Source organism: Monodon monoceros, unplaced genomic scaffold, assembly GCF_005190385.1.
Source record: "Monodon monoceros isolate NGI ecotype Baffin Bay Population unplaced genomic scaffold, NGI_Narwhal_1 Super_Scaffold_20, whole genome shotgun sequence".
NCBI classification, from domain to species: Eukaryota; Metazoa; Chordata; class Mammalia; order Artiodactyla; family Monodontidae; genus Monodon; species Monodon monoceros.
The window spans coordinates 56,582,126-56,604,394 of record NW_021703777.1 but is presented as its reverse complement, the minus strand read 5'-3'; the positions used below and the strand labels follow the sequence as shown (position 1 = coordinate 56,604,394).

The 22,269-nt window shown below is 36.3% G+C and overlaps 1 protein-coding gene across 4 annotated transcripts in view; it reads left to right on the top strand.

Moving 5' to 3' along the window:
- Window positions 1-22,269, top strand: part of ADGRL3 (adhesion G protein-coupled receptor L3) — an 865,234-nt gene that overhangs the window by 702,492 nt on the left and 140,473 nt on the right. For 3 of the 4 annotated variants that reach the window (XM_029235469.1, XM_029235468.1, XM_029235471.1), the window contains 2 exons: window positions 2,860-3,045; window positions 5,988-6,026. In XM_029235469.1, the coding sequence (XP_029091302.1) occupies window positions 2,860-3,045; window positions 5,988-6,026 (225 nt within the window). The remainder of the gene's footprint in view (window positions 1-2,859; window positions 3,046-5,987; window positions 6,027-22,269) is intronic. The other variant, XM_029235470.1, reaches the window with a different exon arrangement.

Sequence of the window (22,269 nt, the reverse complement as noted above, 5' to 3'; positions counted from 1 at the left end):
CAATTATACAAGTGCATAATGCTTAACAAAGTAAAACAATAGTAATTCCACAAATAGATTCATTTTTATAAGAATAGCATAGGTGGGAAACTACAACAAATGCAAGACTCTATGGATGGTGGATGTGGCATCTGTCACCCCATTGATCTCCAGGGTTGATTCGGCTGATCTGGCTGGCTAGGCAGGTGTCCCCTTCCTCCCTCACCGCTCCACGTGCATCCCTTCCAAAGCTGCTCGCTTGGTTGAAGAGGATGACCTTTCCCAATAGAGGAGGACCATTCTTCAGTCAAGGGTATATGAGTAGGTATGCTCCCCTGCTAGAACCTCCAATCAAGCTCTCAAGGTCCATTTGTAGGAGAACATAGGGTAGTCAAGCTTCCAAGACTCTAGACATATCCAAATGAAGTGCTGTATGTGGCAGTCTGCCTTTCTATAAAAAAAAAAAAGACTCTATGAGTGGTGCATTGATTAAAAGAATACCCCTTTGGAAAATTATAGGAATTCCAGCTATCTGGATACTCACGTGCACAGGAGTTTTGCAACATTGTCAAGCAATTGTATCAGGTGTTCAGACTTACTGATGGAATATTGAATTTGAATACTTCATGAGTACTAGCATTTCACCAATTTAATTAACGAATACTGAATTTTATAAATCATTAATTGATTTACTAGATTACCAGTAAGTAGCCCTAAATTATATGTAATGATTAAATGTATGGATTATAATCACATTTACGTCACTTTGTGACCACTTAAAAGTACTTTCATGATCCATCAGTGGGTCTACATTGACTTTGTTACACACTTATCCTTGAACCTTACAATCTATTCCATTTGGTCTTACAAGTATCTCAGGTTTTCAGGTCCTGACCATAATTTACAAATTCAAAAATTTAGTGCAAGTGTTTTTGTTATTTTAAGCGTTTCTAAAAAGTATCAATTAACTATATAATAATACTTTAACATATTCTTCTTGTAATACATTAATATTCTTCTTGTAAAATTTAAACATTGCAGAAAAGGATTTGTTTTATGATTTCCATCTTTCAGATTTTGTTCTATGTGTTTAAACATATACACATATATATAAATGTAAAATATTTACATATAATATTTATTTTTCATAGGTAACATGTTTATATGCTACTCAAGTTGTGTGTTTATATTTCACTAATAACATACCTATATATATTAGCATATAAATAATTTTTATACTTGCATTTATTTTAACTCAATATTACATGTTGAAGATTAACGTTAACAATATTGTTCTCCTTCATACTTTTAAACTGTTGGTTAATATTCCATAGTATTTATATACATAAGCAGTTTTCCACAGTCATAGCCCATTTTGTTTTCTATTATAAGCAAGCTAGAATGAACATCTTTGAACATATCTCTTTCATAACAGTGGGATTATTTTTTTATGGTTGATAGTGATAAGAGAAATCTCTGTCTTATACAGTCTTCACATTTCAGAGTTTAATAGACACTAGTAATTTACTCTACATAGGAAGTATGCAAATATACACATTCAGTAGTAGTTTATGATGGTCATATACATTTTTACAAATCTTTGCCAACACTTTGTTCTTAAACTATTTTTATGTTTTTGAATTAGGATTTTTCTATATACTTGAGAATGTGATTGTTAACAATTTAGTTATTCCAATTTCTCCAATTTATTCATGTTTCTTTAACACTCAATACTGCTACAAACATTTATTAAGCATCCCTGAATAGATAGTGATAACCTATTTGACTAAGAGGTTTTGTTGTGCCCCTTATAGCTTTCTGGATATCCATTAGGAAGATAGCCTTACAAAGAGAGGACCTTTCTGTTCGGGATCCTGAGTTCTGTATTAGACTGTGTTAAAAGTAGAAAAAGAGAAGAAAAGAAAATTTTCTAAATAATGACACTATTATATATTTAAGTAGTAATAGAGCAGGCTAAAGTCAGGAAAGATCCATGCCAAACCATTAACAATCTCTGGGAAGTGGGAATATATAGAGGCAAAAGAAGAGACATTCATGATTTTTGCATTGCATACCTATATCTGTATTGTGTAAATGTTTTATAATCTTATTTTAGTCTATTAGTTTAAAAATGATAAAGGACATGATAAATTGGGAAATTACACTTACTTTTTTTTTTAAGTTCCCCAGGCCTTCCTTATAAGCTAATATATATTCCTGTCTTATTACCCAGAGCTATCAAATTTGCTCAAGTAATCATAGGGTATTAGTCTATCTCTTTTAACATCTTTGGATTGTTGACAATTTGAAAAATTCTTGTAGAATATACTTGAAAAAGCAGCACATACTTTCAGGAAAGGAAAGTGCTAGAAACTAACCAATAGTTTGCTACCTAATACATTGGGAACAAAATCTCTTACTTAGTAAGAAGATGAACAGCACTTTGAAAAGCAGGGATTTTATTTGGAATTATATTTTCACAGAGTTTAGCAGCCAGTGAGTATTCATTGTGAACTAAGTGCTAAACTAGGCATAATGGAAAATTTGTACTGGCCTCTGTCAGCATCCAATTTAGAAACGCATAGAGAAAAGTCATGGGGCAAACCTTAGACTTAACCACCCAGATGGGTAAACTAAGAACAATTTCTAGAAGTTAGATTCCTCAAGAGGAGCTTCCTAAAGGCATGAATTTCAAGTTAGGTATTGAAGAAAATAATGGATTAGCAGGAAAACGTAAGGAATGTATACCAAGTAAAGATGGGATTTAATAACTTTCTTGCCTCAATGATTAAAACATATGCAAAAACAATTGTCCAAAGAAACCAATAAAATTACTTATTTAAGATCTCTTTCCTTTTTGTTCTGTTTTCAAAATTGTAGTTGAAATCTGGAGAGACAGCTGCCAACATTGCTAGAGAACTGGCTGAACAGACAAGAAATCACTTGAACGCTGGAGATATCACTTATTCAGTCCGGGCCATGGATCAGCTGGTAGGCCTCCTAGATGTACAGCTCCGGAACTTGACCCCAGGTGGAAAAGATAGTGCTGCACGAAGTTTGAACAAGGTAAGGACCTTTGTTACATGTATCTTTAAAGTTGTAAAATCAGTAAGACTTCCCTGATTAATTTCTTTCTTTCCATAAAATCAGATCATTCTAAAGAGAATTGCTAGCTATATTCAATTCACTTCACTACTGCAGTATAATAATGACCTTATTTGACTTTCAATCTAAGGAACAATAAATGAGATCTCTCTATATGTATTTTGAAATTACAATTCTATTTTCCATAGTACTCTTTTGTGTGCTAAATTCGGACAGGGTTACTATAGATAAATGCCATTTCTTTTGGGTTTTTTTCCCCCTTTCAAACCTTTATATTAATATAATTAACAGTAAAACAAATGTCTAATCAACAAGCAGAAATTTAGAAAATAACAATGAAAAAGGATATTAGTAATACATTATAGATTTTTTTAAAATAATTTAACCTAATTAATATTACATTAAAAAACTCATAGGGCAAGTATTTGTTTTAATTTTTATTTCCTTTTGATTTTTAAATTACTGATTTTGTATCATTACCATTATAACTTAAAAGGTTTAAATGTGTTTCAGCAACTTTGAATTGTAACTAATAAAAATAATTTATTTTTTAAATTTTAAGGAATTTTATGTATTTTAATTTATATTTATAAATCTACTATATATATACATTATATACTCATATATAAGCATTTTATATATAACCTATACACATATAAGCATTTTATTTACATAAGTATGTAAAATATATTTAATATATTTATAAAGAATATCATTTATGTAACAAAATATCACATGGTGAAAAGATACTAGAATGCTGCCATCAGATAACATGTATTCCCTGAATGGCATTTTTGTAGTAAAGATAATCGGTTATTGAAACTTGATTTTAAGGTCTCAAATATCAGTGATAATCTTATTACTTAAAAAAGCAAGAATTTGGCAGTGACCCTCTAATGTCCTGTATGAAATTCACTAAATGAACATTCCCCTTTAGAATGAAAAAATAACTTTGCAGACTGGTCTTTATTATGTTTATTTCTTTTCTGTCTTATTAGACTAGGAGTCTCACTCATGAGATGGAAGAAACTTTTTTAAATAATAATGGTTCGACATTAAAAAGCTAGATATTTTATCTGTTGGTTTTTCCTGCAATTTCATCCTCAGAAAATAGATTCAGTTTTATCAATTAGATATAAATTATTACTAAAGTTTTTTTCATGCTGAGCAAAAAGGAGTTATTTTTGTCATTCATATTCCTGATAGAATCTCAACCAAGCCGCTGGCAGAATATAATCCACAGCTGCCTATGTAGTCTGGGCATGCTGTGATTTTAATGTGTTATTACCCAGGCTGACTGGAGGCTATTAATGAATATTGCTGCCAGCTATTGTTATCATAATGTACTAGATATAGTAATTTCTATTAATGTTACGTATCCATACCATTACTTGTTATAGCAATACTTTGTATCTTTATTTAAAAATGGTGTCGATGTCTGACAATATCGGGTAAACCTGGCAATTAATGTCACATTCTAACTAGCTACAGCTAATCAGCTTGCCTAGTCTGAATATCAAATAACTGCATAATGGACAAATTTTCATTTGTGAAGCTTTTTAATGCTCTCTTTTGTTTCTTATTTGGCTCTTTTCAGCTGTTTATATAACGTGGTTTGTTATATGTTAATTTGCATGATGGGGTAAGAAGATGGGAGGGCAGAGGTTATTCACGTGCTTCCTGGCTGGCTCTCATTTCCTGTGGTTCCCACTGTTCCCTGAAGCAGTTTTAACCCATCAGATTTGCAAAGTCAACTTGGTACAAATCAATTGCGCTCCACATTGAAATTCTGGAGGGTTTAGAGACCTGCTAAACCAAAATGAGAGTCAGTGATCCAAATGACAGTGCTGACAATTTACTTGCACTCATTCCTCACTTAATTCTTTAGAGGAGTAACTGCTCTATGCTCATTGAAGAATGCATGAATTAAAGTGGGAGAGTATTAGCCACACAAAAGGCATCAGAGTAACTGCTTCTTAAAACTGGGTAATTTTCTCCTTGAACAATCGAGGCTCCTGAAGGAAAATAATAGGGAAAAGGAGGAAAACTACAACCTAATTTATAAAATTTGTAGTCATCTATTTAAACAGAGCAAATATATGTATTAATTATTCATTTTATCACCAGGAAAAAATGTTTGGGACTGAGTATGAGTTGCTGTTAACCTTTTGCCCAGAAAAACATCATTCTGTATGAAAACAAAGAAACACACAGAAACAGGCTTCTTATCCCACAGAAGTTTCTAAAATGTATAAAACTTTTAGTCAAAACCATCAAAAGGAATTCTTCAAGAAATAAAAACAAGATAAATCACAATATCGATTGCATTCTTTTAATCAGAAGTTACTTATCTCTTGGTATTTGTCCCTTAGAATCAAATAGTCAAATGAATGGGCATTTCTATTTTCTCAATAAATAGAACTTTTTGTATGTATGAACAAATGGTTTGTGGGACACATTAACCACCTAAAAATCTGTAAACCACAGACAATTTACTATCTTTAAAAAATGGGTTCCAAATTTTTGACATAATTTACTTAACTTCATAGATCTTCATTTGTGGCCCATGAATTAATAACTAACGTCATGTCAAATGAATCATGTCAAATGAATGAAGTATATTGATTTTTACTAATTTCTACTAAATTTAGTCTAAGATTTCTTTCCATCATTAACAGCTTTATACCATCCAGTTATCACTTGGGTTCTGAAAAGCTGTTAGTTACTATTTTTCAAGCTGTTGCTGACATTTTGCTGCTGCTTAGCTTTCATTCTCTTCTTGAAAGTAGTGCACAACAAAATAAGGTGTTTGTGTAGATGTGTTCTTTTATTTTTCTTGTTTTCTTCTGTCACTAACTTGTTTTTTCTATTCTGTGTTTAATCTGCTGTCTTAATGGATTCAGCTTCAGAAAAGAGAGCGCTCTTGCAGAGCCTATGTCCAGGTACTTTCTGCGTTTTTATAAATGTGTTAAGTTGTTGAATTGTCTCTGTTGGTGATAGCATGTATGGGCATCCGATAGAAAGATGATAATGTATCCTGTTGAGCTAGAAGAATTTCAGGGAGGGCATGGAGGGTGGGAATGGAAAGTTATATGAAAGCGTATGTGCTAAAAAGAAATTTGACAGTGCCAGTGCTCTATCATACAAGAGGAGCACAGACTAGCATAGAGGTGCAACTTTGGGTGTGAGAATTTTGATCATCACTGAAAGGTGAGTTGGGTGTAATATATAATAAATCTCTAATTTCTTCAGAGAGGTGGGTATGAAAACATTTCATTCCTATGTTGGTCTAGCTAATATTTGAGTAGCAAGTCATCCAGAAATGACACTCAATCAAATAAGACAACAATTCCAGGATACTTGGAATATCATGCTTCTGTGCCAAATTAATCAAGACAAGCTGTGACGATCTTACTCTTCCACTTATTATAAACACATGAATCTGAATGTAAGTGTAATTTTTCCTCCAGTTAACATGTTGTAATTTGTTTCTAAGCAAGATAAAAAACATTTCTACTGTTTATGAGTTCTTTGTGAAAAAGAATCCCAGAAGCAAGCTTCATAGTTATTTTTAGAATAAGGGAAAGAAGGGAGGGGAGGGGAGAAGAGGAGAGGAGAGGAGAGGAGAGAAGGGAAGGGGAGGGGAGGGGAGGGAGGAGGTAGGAACAAAGGCAGGCAAGGTCAAATGACAAATTCAAACCACAAAGCTATTTAGTAATGACTTTGATGTGCTATATTCAAGGAAAAACAATCCATGGGTTGAGGCAGTAAGTGCCTCACCATCAGTGGTGCACTCTCCCTGAGGGATGTTGGACAGGAGTGAGTTTTATAGAGACAACTCTAAACAGGGCGCGATTGGCAAGGAGGTTGGGGATTTCCTTATAAGGCTAGCAGGTCCTGTTTTCTAGGGTAAGGTGAGCTAGCTAACTCTGAGTTGGAGAATTGTGATCAGTGTATGTGAGGTTTCCTTGACAGTCATTTCCCATAAGTACAGATTTAGATTTGTGATGTGGACCAGGCCACTAGGGTGGCCCCCATTTTGTGGGTCCCAAAATACAAAGTAACTTTATCAGAAGTAAGAAAAAATATGAAACTGTGTGACTGTCAACTTTACTCCCTATGTGTATATATCATAGCATTTTTAAGGGGAAGGCCAACTACATTTATGAAGAGAGATACCTTCAAGACCCAAATCACTGGTTCTCAGATTAGTAGTCCAGAAAATACACAGTATCAGTTTATTCACAATAAGGGCATTTTGTGAGACAGTTATTTAAAAGGAAAAAAATAATAATTTGAACATTGAACAGAGATTAGGAAGAAAAGGTTTTAATTTGCATTTAACTTTATAAATTAATGAATCTTTGTATTTAAGAAGCTGTTCAGGTTTATTTTTCTAAGGTTTTGGGAAAGAAATTGCTTGAGGGGGGGTTTATGTATATATATTGCTTAGTGTGTGCCATAGACAGAGAAATGCAGTACTCTTCAGCATTGAAAGTGGAGGATCATTTTTTTTTTTTTTTTTCGCGGTATGTGGGCCTCTCACTGTTGTGGCCTCTCCTGTTGCGGAGCGCAGGCTCAGTGGCCATGGCTCAGGGGACCAGCCGCTCCACGGCATGTGGGATCTTCCCGGACCGGGGCACGAACCCGTGTTCCCTGCATCGGCAGGCGGACTCTCAACCACTGCGCCACCAGGGAAGCCCCTGAGGATCATTTTTGAGCAATATTAAGATTGTTTTTTATTGTAATCTATGCTATCCCTTTAATGGGGCCTTGGAGATAATTAGCCTTTCAGTATTTAAATCTATGAAAGGCATGGTCATTCAAACATGAATCTCTGATGGAAAATTAATAGCACAGTTTATTCAGTAGCTGATTTCCTGGTGTTGTAATTGACTGGCTATGAATAAATTTTTCAGCTATTGACTAAACATCTGATAAGACCAAATACAAACAGAATATTGGTGAAGCAGAAATGCTGTGCTCACTATAACACAGCATTATTTCTATTCCTTTTATTGTAGGTCATTATTCTATGAAATTCTAGAGTGAATAATACCTTAAACTTTAGTCTATTTGAATTTTAAAGGCTTATGTTGCCTATTATTTCTATGTTCAGAGCACATTCTGAGCTACCTATGAAATAGGTATGAAATACATTTGAAATGTTTTATGCATTAAATTTGAAAAAATATAATTATTTAGTTATCACAAGATTCTTAAAAAAAATTTCCTTTCTATGGGCACAAGCAGTGATTCTCCTAGGTTTGATTTTGACCATCTAAACACATTTAGCTTTTAATTTTTTAGAAATACAGTGTCTATTTTATGAATTATCTAGATCTACTTTTTATTTCTTGCTTCCCACTTTTTATTCCACAAAAAAAAAAAAAGTGAAATCTGGACTGTCAGCCGTCAGCTATGATAACTCATCTATAGGTGAACAATTAAAAGATAGTTGCTCTGATTTTTTAAATAATATGTGAATCTCCTAAAACCCATTATTCTTTTGTCTCAAGGATTTTAACAAAAAAAAAAAATTGGGTCAAATATATTTTATTTTTCTTTATTTAGTTGTAATTTTAGATTATATTAAAATCCTTGTTGACTATCAAAAGATAGATATTGACATGTCATAGTAAAAATAGCATTACCGTATTGCAGGCATAATACATACCTTCATTTAGGAGAGGGTTTTAAGTTTTATGCCAGAGATAACAAATAAGGTTTGTGTTACATATGCATATTAAGTAGCTACCATGATACAATATTACCAGGAGGGACCTTAGAGATGAAGATGAGTGAGTTGAGATCTGGAGAGATGAAATGACTGGACCAAGGTCACACAACTAGCACCAATGGCACTAATGCTGCTGTCCCGATGTGCATCCAGTGCTTCTTCAACACCATGATTAAGAATAGGGCTTCCCTGGTGGCGCAGTGGTTGAGAGTCCACCTGCCGATGCAGGGGACACGGGTTTGTGCCCCAGTCCAGGAAGATCCCACATGCCGCGCGGAGCGGCTAGGCCCGTGAGCCATGGCCGCTGGGCCTGCGCGTCCAGAGCCTGTGCTCCTCAATGGGAGAGGCCACAACGGTGAGAGGCACGCATACCGCAAGAAAAAAAAGGAGTAACAGTGATTTATTATGAAGAATAAATATGTTCATTAGGCACTGTGGCCATAATTGTGCAAAGCATTCTGCATAAATTCTTAATATTCAAAACAACCTTATGATATAAGTTATTGCTATTCTTAACTTAGAGAAAATGTGGCACAGGAAGCATTAAATGACTTTCACAAAATTACACAGTAATAATTGAGGGGCTCCTGAATTCAAAGTTAGGTCTTCCTGATTCAGAAACTCATGCTCTCATTCGCCAAAATAATGTGATTGCGAAACTGACATTATTTGGTGTTAGAAGTCAAGATATATTATTTGGTTTATATTTATTGATTTATGGTACTGTATTTCAGGAATGGTATAAAGTATAACAATTTTTTCTAAATTTCTCCTTTTTGTGAGATTGAGCTCAAATGGCTGTGTGGTGATTATTTTGTACTCCTATAGCCAGGTCAAATACAAACATAATTTACTTTGAGGTCATTTGGTTTTCAGAGGAGACTGTGATTTAAAAATTATCATATTGAGAGAAGAAAAAAGCAAGTAGAAAATATTCTAACTCTATGTTAAAGGAGGAACAGTCAAACTGTTTTCCAAAGTGACCACACCATTTTACATTTCCACCAGCAATATGTGAGGGTTCCAATTTTTCCACATCTACGGCAGCACTGTTATTTTCTCTTTTTGATTATAACCATCCGAGTACATGTGAATTGCATAAGTTCTTAACTCTAGTGGTGGAATGGGGGCAGGGGAAGTTTTAGGAGGGTAATCCATGAACGAATAAAAAAATTATATGGCTCCAAAGAGAGGTCTGTGTTTTCATGAGAATCTGAGAGTAGAATGTAACCTCAAATAGCTTAAGAACAACTGCCTTCATGTTCTATAAATGTAACCAGAACTTATATTTATATTTTTTTCTCATTTTTCAATCCCAAGTTCCCATCTTTTAAATAGTAATGTTTGTTAACATTGTTCTTCTCTTTAGCAGAAACTATTAAAAATTACTAGCGTTCATTTTTTACTGCTTTAAAAGCAGGACATTTTCCTAGTTAAGAAACATGTTTTGATATTTATCAGCAGTTTCTTTTGTCCTCCAAATCTCAGAGGTGGCATGGACTCCCTGGAGTCTGCAGTCGATCTTGCTTAATGGGAAATATAAGTACATACAGTTTTTGATGTGAATCTTCTGAGTCATTCTTTGGAACCTACTATTATTTGCATAGTTGGGCTGAGAACTGATCAGAAAAAATTGGTAAATAGATGCAAACTTTTTTTAAAAGACGCATATACATGCATACCTGGTTTCCTCCCTCTTCCCATCCTTCCTCATCCTTCCTTAAATTTTTCTTTCCTTTTTTTCAAAGGCAGATAGTCTATGTATTCTTTAAATCTTACCAAGTATTTGTAATAAGGTCTCTTTTTATTTCAGTTTGGAATTATAGTTTGCTTTTTTGTTTATTTTATTTATTTATTTTGTTTGTTTCACCTTCATTATCCACTAGAAATCTGTATCCTAGGTACCATCAGTGTGAAAGCAATCTCTATATTCAAAACTATGTAAAAAACATCACATAGTAGTTAACGACAAAAACATTCAAGAATTACGAGTTCAGCACATGTGCCCAGTAATTTTATCAGTACTGGGAACATAGCAGTGCCCATAACAGGCCAAAATCCCTGCTCTCTCTCCTGGGGTGAAACGTCCAGTAGCAGAATATAAACAGTATGCTAAGTATGTGAAATATATGGTATGTGAGATGATGATAAATGTTACGGAGAAAAATAGAGCAAGAAACACATCACTGAGGTGGCATTTCAGAAAAACTCTGAAGGAGTGAACTGTGAAGATATGCAGGAAAAAGCATTCCAGCAGAGAAAACAAAGTTTCTGAGGTGGAAATATGCCCGTGTTGTCCAGGAAGCGAATGCAACTGGAGGAGAGTGAAAGAGAAGAGGATAACAGGACATTAATCTGTGGGGCAGCGAGGGCCCAGATCTGATAGACCATCGTAAGGACTTCAACTTTTACTCATAGACACACAGGAAACCACTGCAGGTTTATGAGCAGAAGGATGACATGATGTGATGTGTTTTGAAAGTGGAGAATAGGGCTTCCCTGGTGGCGCAGTGGGTGAGAGTCCGCCTGCCGATGCAGGGGACACGGGTTCGTGCCCCGGTCCGGGAAGATCCCACATGCCGCGGAGTGGCTAGGCCCGTGAGCCATGGCCGCTGAGCCTGAGCGTCCAGAGCCTGTGCTCCACAACGGGAGAGGCCACAATAGTGAGAGGCCCGCATATCGCAAAAAAAAAAAAGTGGAGAATAGATTCTAGCAGGAAAAGTAAGGGCTGAAACGGGTGACCATTTGGGCAATAACAACATTCACTTGGAACAGGATATGAGTGCGGGATGCTGAGATAATTCTTCAGCTTTGGGAATTTTTTTAAGGGGAACAAACAGGATTCGCTAAGGGGTTGTATGTGAAGTGTCAGAGATAGGAGTTGGGATGACACAAAGTGTTTTGACTGAGCAACTGGAAGGATGCAGTCACCATTTATTGAGATAGTCAATCTGTGACCAATTTGGGAGGAGCACAAAAAGATCTTCACTCAGGGGCATGTTAAGTTGGAGATTCTTATTAGGTATGCAATATTGATGGTAAATATACAGTTAGATATACGAGCTTGAAATTTACCTGAGAGGTCAAGCTAGACATAATCATTTAGTAATGTTTCACTTAGAGTGGCATTTTCAGCCAATGTACTAGATGAATTCATCAAGGAAATGAGTGTAGAAAGAGAAGAGAATCTAGAGCTGAGCCCCAGGACACTGTCATATGATGAGGTCAGGGAGAGGAAGAGGAACCAGCCGTAGAGACTAATGACCAGCCTTAAAGAAGGAGTAGGACCTGGAGAGTATGGCATCGGGGAGTCAACTCAAGTTCTTGTTTCATGGAGAAGGAAATGATGTCAAGTGCTGCTGAATCTGCTCAGAAACGCTGATACAGGGGTTTCCCTGGTGGCGCAGTGGTTGAGAGTCCGCCTGCAGATGCAGGGGACGCGGGTTCGGGCTCCGGTCCGCGAGGATCCCACATGCTGCGGAGCGGCTGGGCCCGTGCGCCATGGCCGCTGAGCCTGCGCGTCCGGAGCCTGTGCTCCGCAAAGGGAAAGGCCTGCGTACCGCAAAAAAAAAAAAAAAAAAGAAGAAAGAAAATGCTGATACAGCTTTTCAATTATAAAAGTAACGTCAACTTTTGATGAATTTTAAAATTCCAAAGCCCAGATATCTATATTATTATATGTACTGCATAAACATTTTTACCTATTGCTTTCATTTTTTTGTCTGTAATGCATGCAGACTTTCTGTGAACCAAAGTTGCTACTTGCACCTTTGACAAAGTGCAGATTGAATTATGCCAGTCTTACTTGTGTGCCTTTGGTGCATGAGACAAGAAAGATTCTAACCTCCATTTATACTGCTAGGAAGAAATTAATGAGTATTTTCAAGTTTCTTGTTTGGTCACTTAATTGGCTGTGTGACAAAGAGCTCCATGGTGCATGTCAAACGACTTTCTGAGTCCTCTAATGATTTGTGCTTTGCTTGACTTGTGATACTATTCTGTGTGGCCTGTCAGGCTGGATATCCTTGTTAAAGTGGCTAGAATAAATTGGCTAGTGGTGTGCATACAATGTAGTATATTAACTGCAGCAACGGGGAGTACTTTTAGCAGCTCTTTCAGGAGATTTCGATGTTTGCCCATAAGCATCAAAGCCAACCCAAACTTTCATTTAATATAATTAAAAGGACATCTGAAAGTAGTTTGAATCACACCAGGTTCTTGAGATTTGGTAACCCTTTGTTAAAACCTTGTGAACTTAATATATTTCTCAGCTTGATAAATCTGCACTTGATTTGAGTCAGTAAGAGAAAAAATATAAATCTGCACCCTGCATGTTTCTGGTGCCCTGAACCTATTTCTAAAAGACTTTGGGATCAAAGAAAGTAACTTCCATCTACAAAGCAGAGTAGTTTTCTTTAGATAAAGAAGATATAAGAATTCTTTTCTATAAGTTGCGGTCACTAAATGCTGTTGTAAAGCAATTGTTGAATCAAAAGATAGTAAAACCATATGGAATGTAAGCAGTGTAAATTATTCAGGTTATTATTTAAGAGCATAGGTAGGTCAGTTCATAAATCTTAATAATTTGAAAACCTCTAAAGGACAATGACAGATGTTGATGAGGGAGTTCCTGCTTTGACGTGCAAAGAACATCATTTTGGGAATCTCTCAAAATTCCCATGGCTAATGTGTCAGGTCAGGCAGAGATGGCCACTTTACAAAGTCATTTCTGACTCTTCCAGTTTGCACATTTCCTGTAAGTGAACAAAATGTTCCAGCTGCTGTTTGTATATACGTGGCTTGTAAATGCTTCAGGAAGTAATTCTAATAAGGGTGGAAAAAAAAAAAAGCCCTTTTGTTTTTAAATAAAATGTTTTCACTTAAAAGTATTTTCTCACTTTTCACCAAATTTTATTTTCTTCTGTCTTATAACTTCTTGATCAAAGCCTAGATAACTACTTAATTGTAAAATTGTTTATTTAAAGTCCATTCTAACGCATCTTGGCTTTCCGAGCATGAGTTTACTTTCAGAAAAGTTTTAAATACGTAGAATATAAATAGATATACTTTCTACGCAAACACAAGAGAATGGACATCAATTTACTTTGTTATTTCTTTTTTTTTTTTTTTTTTTTTTGTGGTACGCCGGCCTCACGTTGTTGTGGCCTCTCCCGTTGCGGAGCACAGGCTCCGGATGCGCAGGCTCAGCGGCCATGGCTCATGGGCCTAACCGCTCCGCGGCATGTGGGATCCTCCCGAACCGGGGCACGAACCCGTGTCCCCTGCATCGGCAGGCGGACTCTCAACCATTGCGCCACCAGGGAAGCCCTACTTTGCTATTTCTTTAACAGCATTATAATCATGTACCTAACCAGAAGGAAAAAAATACATTTAAAATAGAATTACAGATTTAAGGTCCTACTTTCTGGTACAGGCCAGGAAAGCAATGGAAGTTTTAAGGTATCATTTGCAGTAGAGTAGTTCCTTGATGGCTTGGAACCAAACAAATGATTTTTTAATACTGCTCCCAACAGAGTTATAATTCTGATATTTTCCCTTATCAGCCAGTAGTAACAGAAACTTAACTATGACAACTTAAACTAGGGCTTTATTTTCATTAAGTAAAAAGGAAATGCAGCCGAAACGGTTCAGGATTAGTGTGAAAACTCCGTATCAGAGACCAAGGCTTCGTCTGCTTTTCTGCTCTATTGTCTTTAGCACATGGGTTTCCATCCTCAAAATGACAAGATGGTTACTTAGCATCCGTGCTAATTTTTACATAGAAAGAAGCGTAAGGACAGGTAACTATTTATCTCTGTTAGAACTTTCCAAATGTCTCACCCAACTATATTTGACCATTTCCCCTACTTCTGACCATATCCCTTGGGCTACTCAGGGATAGCCCAAGGGATTTAGCTTTGCATAGCTAAATGCTTCATTAATAGGTATACTTTTGCAGCTGGGCATAACTATATCTATTAATGTCCAGTGATTCTATATCTAAAACAAGAGAATTATTGGGCAAACAGTATTCTTAGATGCAACCAAAAATACTTTTTTCTCATTTAATGGTGCATATTGATATATTCATCCAGTTTTGATGTAATAATCTACCAGAGTTATGACAATACCATTGGTTACTTTTAAGCCCTAAGTATAGATTAAAATGTTCTTTTGATTGTTCTCTTATAGTATGAAAGCAATCATTTTTGTTAAAAGGAAAAAAAAGATTATTTCAGATTATTTCTGAATAGCTAATATAGGTATATGGTTTAAAATTCAAAAAGTAGAATAATAGGTATGGCTCCTTCCCACTGAGGCTGCTGCATTGCTAACTCTGGGGCACGCCACTGACATTGTGACCTATTTCAGTGGTACCCTCTTGGAGTTGTGTGGTGCAAGCAGCCCTACCTCTCTCCCCAGTCATTCAGATCTCCTTCCTTACTGTTATCAGCCTCTTAAATATCCTACCAGAAAGACAATTTTTACTCACATCCATGTTTCTTTATAAATTTTGTCATACAATCACAAAACAGTGCTGTTCTCTTTACCTACAACTAGTACTTAGGGAGTAGCTGCGGCAGACCCACATTATGTGGTAGCATTCCACCACTGAGAAGAATAAGCATATAGAGATGATCACAAGGTACACTTGTATCACAGTTTATATCAACAAAAAGACTTAACTGTATCAGTAGGAAACCAGTTGAATAAAATGCTACACCAAATAGTGGAATAATCTTTAGCCACAGAAAGAATGAGGTAGATCTCGTATTGACTTAGAAAGATGGGTATAATACAGTAGCAAGTAAAAAAAAAAAGGCAAGCAAGCAAAAAACCAAACAAATAACGTTATTATGGTGATCACATCTATCTGTATGTATGTGTAAATATTTACGAGTCTGGAGGGGCCCACAACTAACTGTCAAAGAAATTCCTTTTGGGAGAGGTGGGTGTTATTCCATAAATAGACTTTCCAGTTTTAATGTATATATTTATGTATTTTCAACTGTTCACAACGTATACTTTTTTTTTTTACATCTTTATTGGAGTATAATTACTTTACAATGGTGTGTTAGTTTCTCCTTTATAACAAGTGAATTAGTTATACATATACATATGTTCCCATATCTCTTCCCTCTTGTGTCTCCCTCCCTCCCACCCTCCCTATCCCACCCCTCTAGGTGGTCACAAAGCACCGAGCTGATCTCCCTGTGCTATGTGGTTTCCCACTAGCTATCTATTTTATGTTTGGTAGTGTATATATGTCCATGCCACTCTCTCATTTTGTCACAGCTTACCCTTCCCCCTCCCCATATCCTCAAGCCCATTCTCTAGTAGGTCTGCGTCTTCATTCCCGTCTTACCCCTAGGTTCTTCATGACATTTTTTTTCTTAAATTCCATATATATGTGTTAGCATACAGTATTTGTCTTTCTCTTTCTGACTTACTTCACTCTGTATGACAGACTCTAGGTCCATCCATCTCATTACAAATAGCTCAATTTCATTTCTTTTTATGGCTGAGTAATATTCCATTGTATATATGTGCCACATCTTCTTTATCCATTCATCCGATGATGGACACTTAGGTTGTTTCCATCTCCAGGCTATTGTAAATAGAGCTGCAGTGAACATTTTGGTACATGACTCTTTTTGAATTATGGTTTTCTCGGGATATATGCCCAGTAGTGGGATTGCTGGGTCATATGGTAGTTCTATTTGTACTTTTTTAAGGAACCTCCATACTGTTCTCCACAGTGGCTGTACCAATTCACATTCCCACCAGCAGGGCAAGAGTGTTCCCTTTTCTCCACACCCTCTCCAGCATTTATTGTTTCTAGATTTTTTGATAATGGCCATTCTGACTGGTGTGAGATGATATCTCGTTGTAGTTTTGATTTGCATTTCTCTAATGATTAATGATGTTGAGCATTCTTTCATGTGTTTGTTGGCAGTCTGTATATCTTCTTTGGAGAAATGTCAATTTAGGTCTTCTGCGCATTTTTGGATTGGATAGTTTGTTTTTTTGTTATTGAGCTGCATGAGCTGCTTATAAATTTTGGAGATTAATCCACAATGTATACTTTTTAATTTTTTTTTTTACTAGTACAGAGTATTTATTGGAAAAGTTTTAGACTTACAGAAAATTGGTCAGTTAGTATCGAGTTCCAATACCATATATCCCTCCTACACACAGAGTTTCCTTTACTATTACTACCTTACATTAGTATGGTACATTCATTATAATTAATGAGCCAATATTGATATATTATTATTAACTAAAATGCATAGTTCAGATTCACTTAGTTTTTAAGTATGCCTTCTTCTGTTTCAGGATCCTATCAGGATATCACATTACATTTAAACATCATATCTCCTTAGGCTCCTCTAGGCTGTGACAGTTTTTCAGACTTTCCTGCAAGGTTGTCCTTTTTAAAGTCAGAAAATATATTTTCCATTTAAAATAATTAGTGTGTATACTTAAAAAGAGCATAGAAATATTCATTCATTTACTCAGACAATATTTGTTGAGCTCCTGTGCTTCAGGCACTGTACCAGGTGCATTGATTCAAAGGTAAAGACAGACAGGATTACTATTCTTGCAGAGCTCACATCCTAGTTTAGCAAACTGGAGTTTGGGAAGGAAATAGACAGTAAAGCAATCAAAATAATAAAAGAAGATAATGGCCGATGTACTATGCAGAGAATTAAAACAGAATCATGAGTTAAAGTAACTGCTTGGTTACTTTAGACTGTGTGTATCTGGGAGATGACAGTGCAGCTGACTCCAGGCAGTAAGAGATCAGCCATGTGCCTATCTAGAGAAAAAGCATTCTAGAATCAGAGGTCACCCATCATGGCCAAGTGAGGTTGGAGAGTTCTGGAAATAGAAAGAAGGATAATATGCCTGAAGCAATGGGTTGAAGGAGAATACAGGGCTAGGAAATCTATGGGAAGGAGTCAAGATTCTGAATGCCATTGAAGAGTTTTAACTAGGGTTGTGACAGTAGATTTTTGCAAGATTAATTTGGTTGCAGATTTAGTTTTCCTCTGATATTCATTATTGCTGCTCAGTTATCACCTTTATGTAGGTAATTCTCAAAAAACCTTAATCAACCACTTTAAACACTTAGAAATTTGTCATTCCATTCTCCCTACTGCTGAATAATGTTTTAAAGATGCAAATCTGATTAAGACTTGATCCCACTCAAAGACTGTCCATTACTCTCTTTTTCACTAAAGAAAAAATTTCTTGTTTTGGACTACAGTGTTTGAGAATTTTACTCCTCTTTTCCCATACCTGATTTCCCATACCTTTAGCTGACCCCTTCCATATTCTTAGATTCTACACTCCCAAACCACCTAAGTACTTGCAGTTCATGTCTCTGTGCCTTTTAAGGCACAGTTATGTTCTGCTTGGATTACTTCTATATTTGTTCTCCTTTCTCCATCCTTTCTTCTCAGTAATGTTGACTTATCTGCCAACACCTACATTATAAGCCAGTGACTGTAAAGAAGCATTCTTTCTACCACCTAGTCTGGATAAATGCCCTCTTATACATCCTCACTTTTCCTCTTATTACAGCAATTATCAAGCTATATATACTTTTTAATTTAATTTAATTTTTTTTATATACAGCAGGTTCTTCTTAGTCATCCATTTTGTACACATCAGTGTATACATATCAATCAAAATCTCCCAGTTCATCACAACACCACCCCCACACCCCGCTGCTTTCCCCCCTTGGTGTCCATACGTTTGTTCTCTACATCTGTGTCTCAATTTCTGCCCTGCAAACCAATTCATCTGTACCATTTTTATAGGTTATACATATATGCGTTAATATACGATATCTGTTTTTCTCTTTCTGACTTACTTCACTCTGTATGATTGTCTCTAGATCCATCCACGTCTCTACAAATGACCCAATTTCATTCCTTTTTATGGCTGAGTAATATTCCATTGTATATATGTACCATATCTTCTTTATCCATTTGCCTGTCGATGGGCATTTAGGTTGCTCCCATGACCTGGCTATTGTAAATAGTGCTGCAATGAACATTGGGGTGCATGTGTCTTTTTGAATTATGGTTTTCTCTGGGTATATGCCCAGTAGTGGGATTGCTGGGTCATATGGTAGTTCTATTTGTAGTCTTTTAAGGAACCTCCATACTGTTCTCCATAGCGGCTGTATCAATTTACATTCCCACCAGCAGTGCAAGAGGGTTTCCTTTTCTCCACACCCTCTCCAGCATTTGTTGCTTGTAGATTTTCTGATGATGCCCATTCTAACTGGTGTGAGGTGATACCTCATTGTAGTTTTGATTTGCATTTATCTAATAATTAGTGATGTTGAGCAGCTTTTCATGTGCTTCTTGGCCATCTGTATGTCTTCTTTAGAGAAATATCTATTTAGGTCTTCTGCCCGTTTTTGGATTGGGTTGTTTTTTTTTTTTTAATTGAGCTGCATGAGCTGTTTATATATTTTGGAGATTAATCCTTTGTCCATTGATTTGTTTGCAAATATTTTCTCCCATTTTGAGGGTTGTCTTTTCGTCTTCTTTTTGGTTTCCTTTGATAGGAATTGCATTGAATCTGTAGATTGCTTTGGGTAGTATAGTCATTTTCACAATATTGATTCTTCCAATTCAAGAGCATGGTATATCTCTCCATCTGTTGGTACCATCTTTAATTTCTTTCATCAGTGTCTTATAGTTTCCTGCATACAGGTCTTTTGTCTCCCTAGGTAGGTTTATTCTTAGGTATTTTATTCTTTTTGTTGCAATGGTAAATGGGAGTGTTTTCCTTAATTTCTCTTTCAGATTTTTCATCATTAGTGTATAGGAATGCAAGAGATTTCTGTGCATTAATTTTGTATCCTGCAACTTTACCAAATTCATTGATTAGCTCTAGTAGTTTTCTGCTGGCATCTTTAAGATTCTCTATGTATAGTATTGTGTCATCTGCAAACAGTGTATAGAGTCTTGACAGTTTTTACTTCTTTTCCAATTTGTATTCCTTTTATTTCTTTTTCTTCTCTGATTGCCATGGCTAGGACTTCCAAAACTATGCTGAATAATAGTGGTGAGGGTGGACATCCTTGTCTTGTTCCTGATCTTAGAGGAAACGCTTTCAGATTTTCACCACTGAGAATGATGTTTGTTGTGGGTTTTTCATATATGGCCTTTATTATGTTGAGGTAGGTTCCCCCTATGCCCACTTTCTGGAGAGTTTTTATCATCAGTGGGTGTTGAGTTTTGTCAAAAACTTTTTCTGCATCTATTGAGATGATCATATGGTTTTTATTCTTCAGTTTGTTAATATGGTGTATCACATTGATTGATTTGCGTATATTGAAGAATCCTTGCATCCCTGGGATAAATCCCACTTGATCATGGTGTATGACCCTTTTAATGTGTTGTTGGATTCTGTTTGCTAGTATTTTGTAGAGGATTTTTGCATCTATATTCATGAGTGATATTGGTTTGTAATTTTCTTTTTTTGTAGTATCTTTGTCTTGTTTTGGTATCAGGGTGATGGTGGCCTCATAGAATGAGTTTGGGAGTGTTCCTTCCTCAGCAATTTTTTGGAAGAGTTCGAGAAGGATGGGTGTTAGCTCTTCTCTAAATGTTGTCAAGCTATATTGTAATAACTGTTCACTTTTGTATTTCAGAGCTCCTTGGAAAGGAACAGTGCCACTTTGATTTCTATATCCCCGATACCATTTAAATTCTACTTAGCACACAAAAAGTGACTTTTAAATATTTACCTTTCAATTGAGGCATCTGGCTAATGTTTTCTATTGCTTGCTGGTATTTCCACTGCAGTAGAAATTCTCAAAACACTTGTCTACACTCACTATCACCAATCCCTCTCCTCGTATTCTCTCTTGATTTCACCTCATCAGGCTTTTGCCCTCACTACCTTATTGCAACTGCACTTGCTGAGGTCATTAAGGATTTCATGCTGCTAAACTCAGTAGTCAATTGTCAATCCATCATACTTAACCAGTCAGAAATATCCAGCACAGTTGATCACTCCCCACTCCCTTTTCCTTGATACATTCTCATCAGGACAGCTCATTCTCTTGGATTTCCTCCTCTTGATGCTTCTTTCCAGTCTCCTTTGCTGGTTCCTTTTCTCCCAAACCCTTGGGTTGGAGTGCCTCCTAGCTCAGTCTATTCTTGTTTTCTCTTTGTCCCCACACTCCCTGGGTGAGCTCATTGATTTAAATACCACCTATGTTCCTAAGACTCACAAATGTTATCTGTAGCACAGACCACTTTCCTGAACTCCAAAATTCATTTCAAGCTAACTTCTCAACATCTTCACTTTTTTTTTTCTGACACCTCCATTTATAACTGAATTCCCAGTCTTCACCTGAAAACTACATTTTTGTGCAGTGTTTGCCTACTCAATTGATGTGGTTCAGTCCTACCCCTCCTGTTTTCTGTAAAAAGCTCCAAACATGGGCCTCCTTAAGGTTTTGGAACATGCAGAGTATGTTTCCACTTGTGGACTTTTATTCTGTTTGTTCCCCCTGATTGGAATATCTCCTCCAAGTATCTGCATGGGTAACTCTCTCAGCAACTTTGCCTTTTTTAAATTGTTACACTTTCAAGGAGGCCCACTGGACCATCCTAGGTAAAATCACAAGCTACCCTGTCCCCAACCCTACCCCTAACTCTAGATCCCCCTATCATGTATATTTTACTTTTATTTTACTAGATAGTTAGATGATAGATAGATCGATAAATCTATCTGATTTTAAGTTTACTTTCCTTGCCAGAACATTTAGTTCTAGGATTTTTTCCCCTTTTCTGCTTTGTTTAAGATGTATATCAAGAGTCTAGAACAGTATTGGGACATATTAAATGCTCAAGAAATACTTATTGAATGAATAAATGCCCTACTTCAAAGTAAAGATACTTAAAATTGAACTGATTATCCCTCAAACGCAGCTTCTCCATAGCTTTACTCTTTATTTTACAACCATTTTACTAGATACCCAGAAAAAAATCTAGAGTTATTATTACTTCAAGAAGGACTTTTTTTTTTTTTTTTTTTTTTTTTTTTTTTGGGCCTCTCACTGCCATGGCCTCTCCCCTTGTGGAGCGCAGGCTCCGGACACGCAGGCTCAGCGGCCATGGCTCACGGGCCTAGCTGCTCCACGGCATGTGGGATCTTCCCGGACCGGGGCACGAACCCACGTCCCCTGCATCGGCAGGCGGACTTTCAACCACTGCGCCACCAGGGAAAGCCAAGAAGGACTTTTTTGATACGTTTATGATTGAGTTCATTTTGAAATTGATGGAAACAATCTTCCCTTGACTTCTGTGATACCACACTCTTCTGGCAACTTACTCTTTCTTCATCTCAGTTGTCGACTATTCTTTCTACATTTTCTTCTTTATCATTAGTGTTTCTAGGTCATCAGTTCT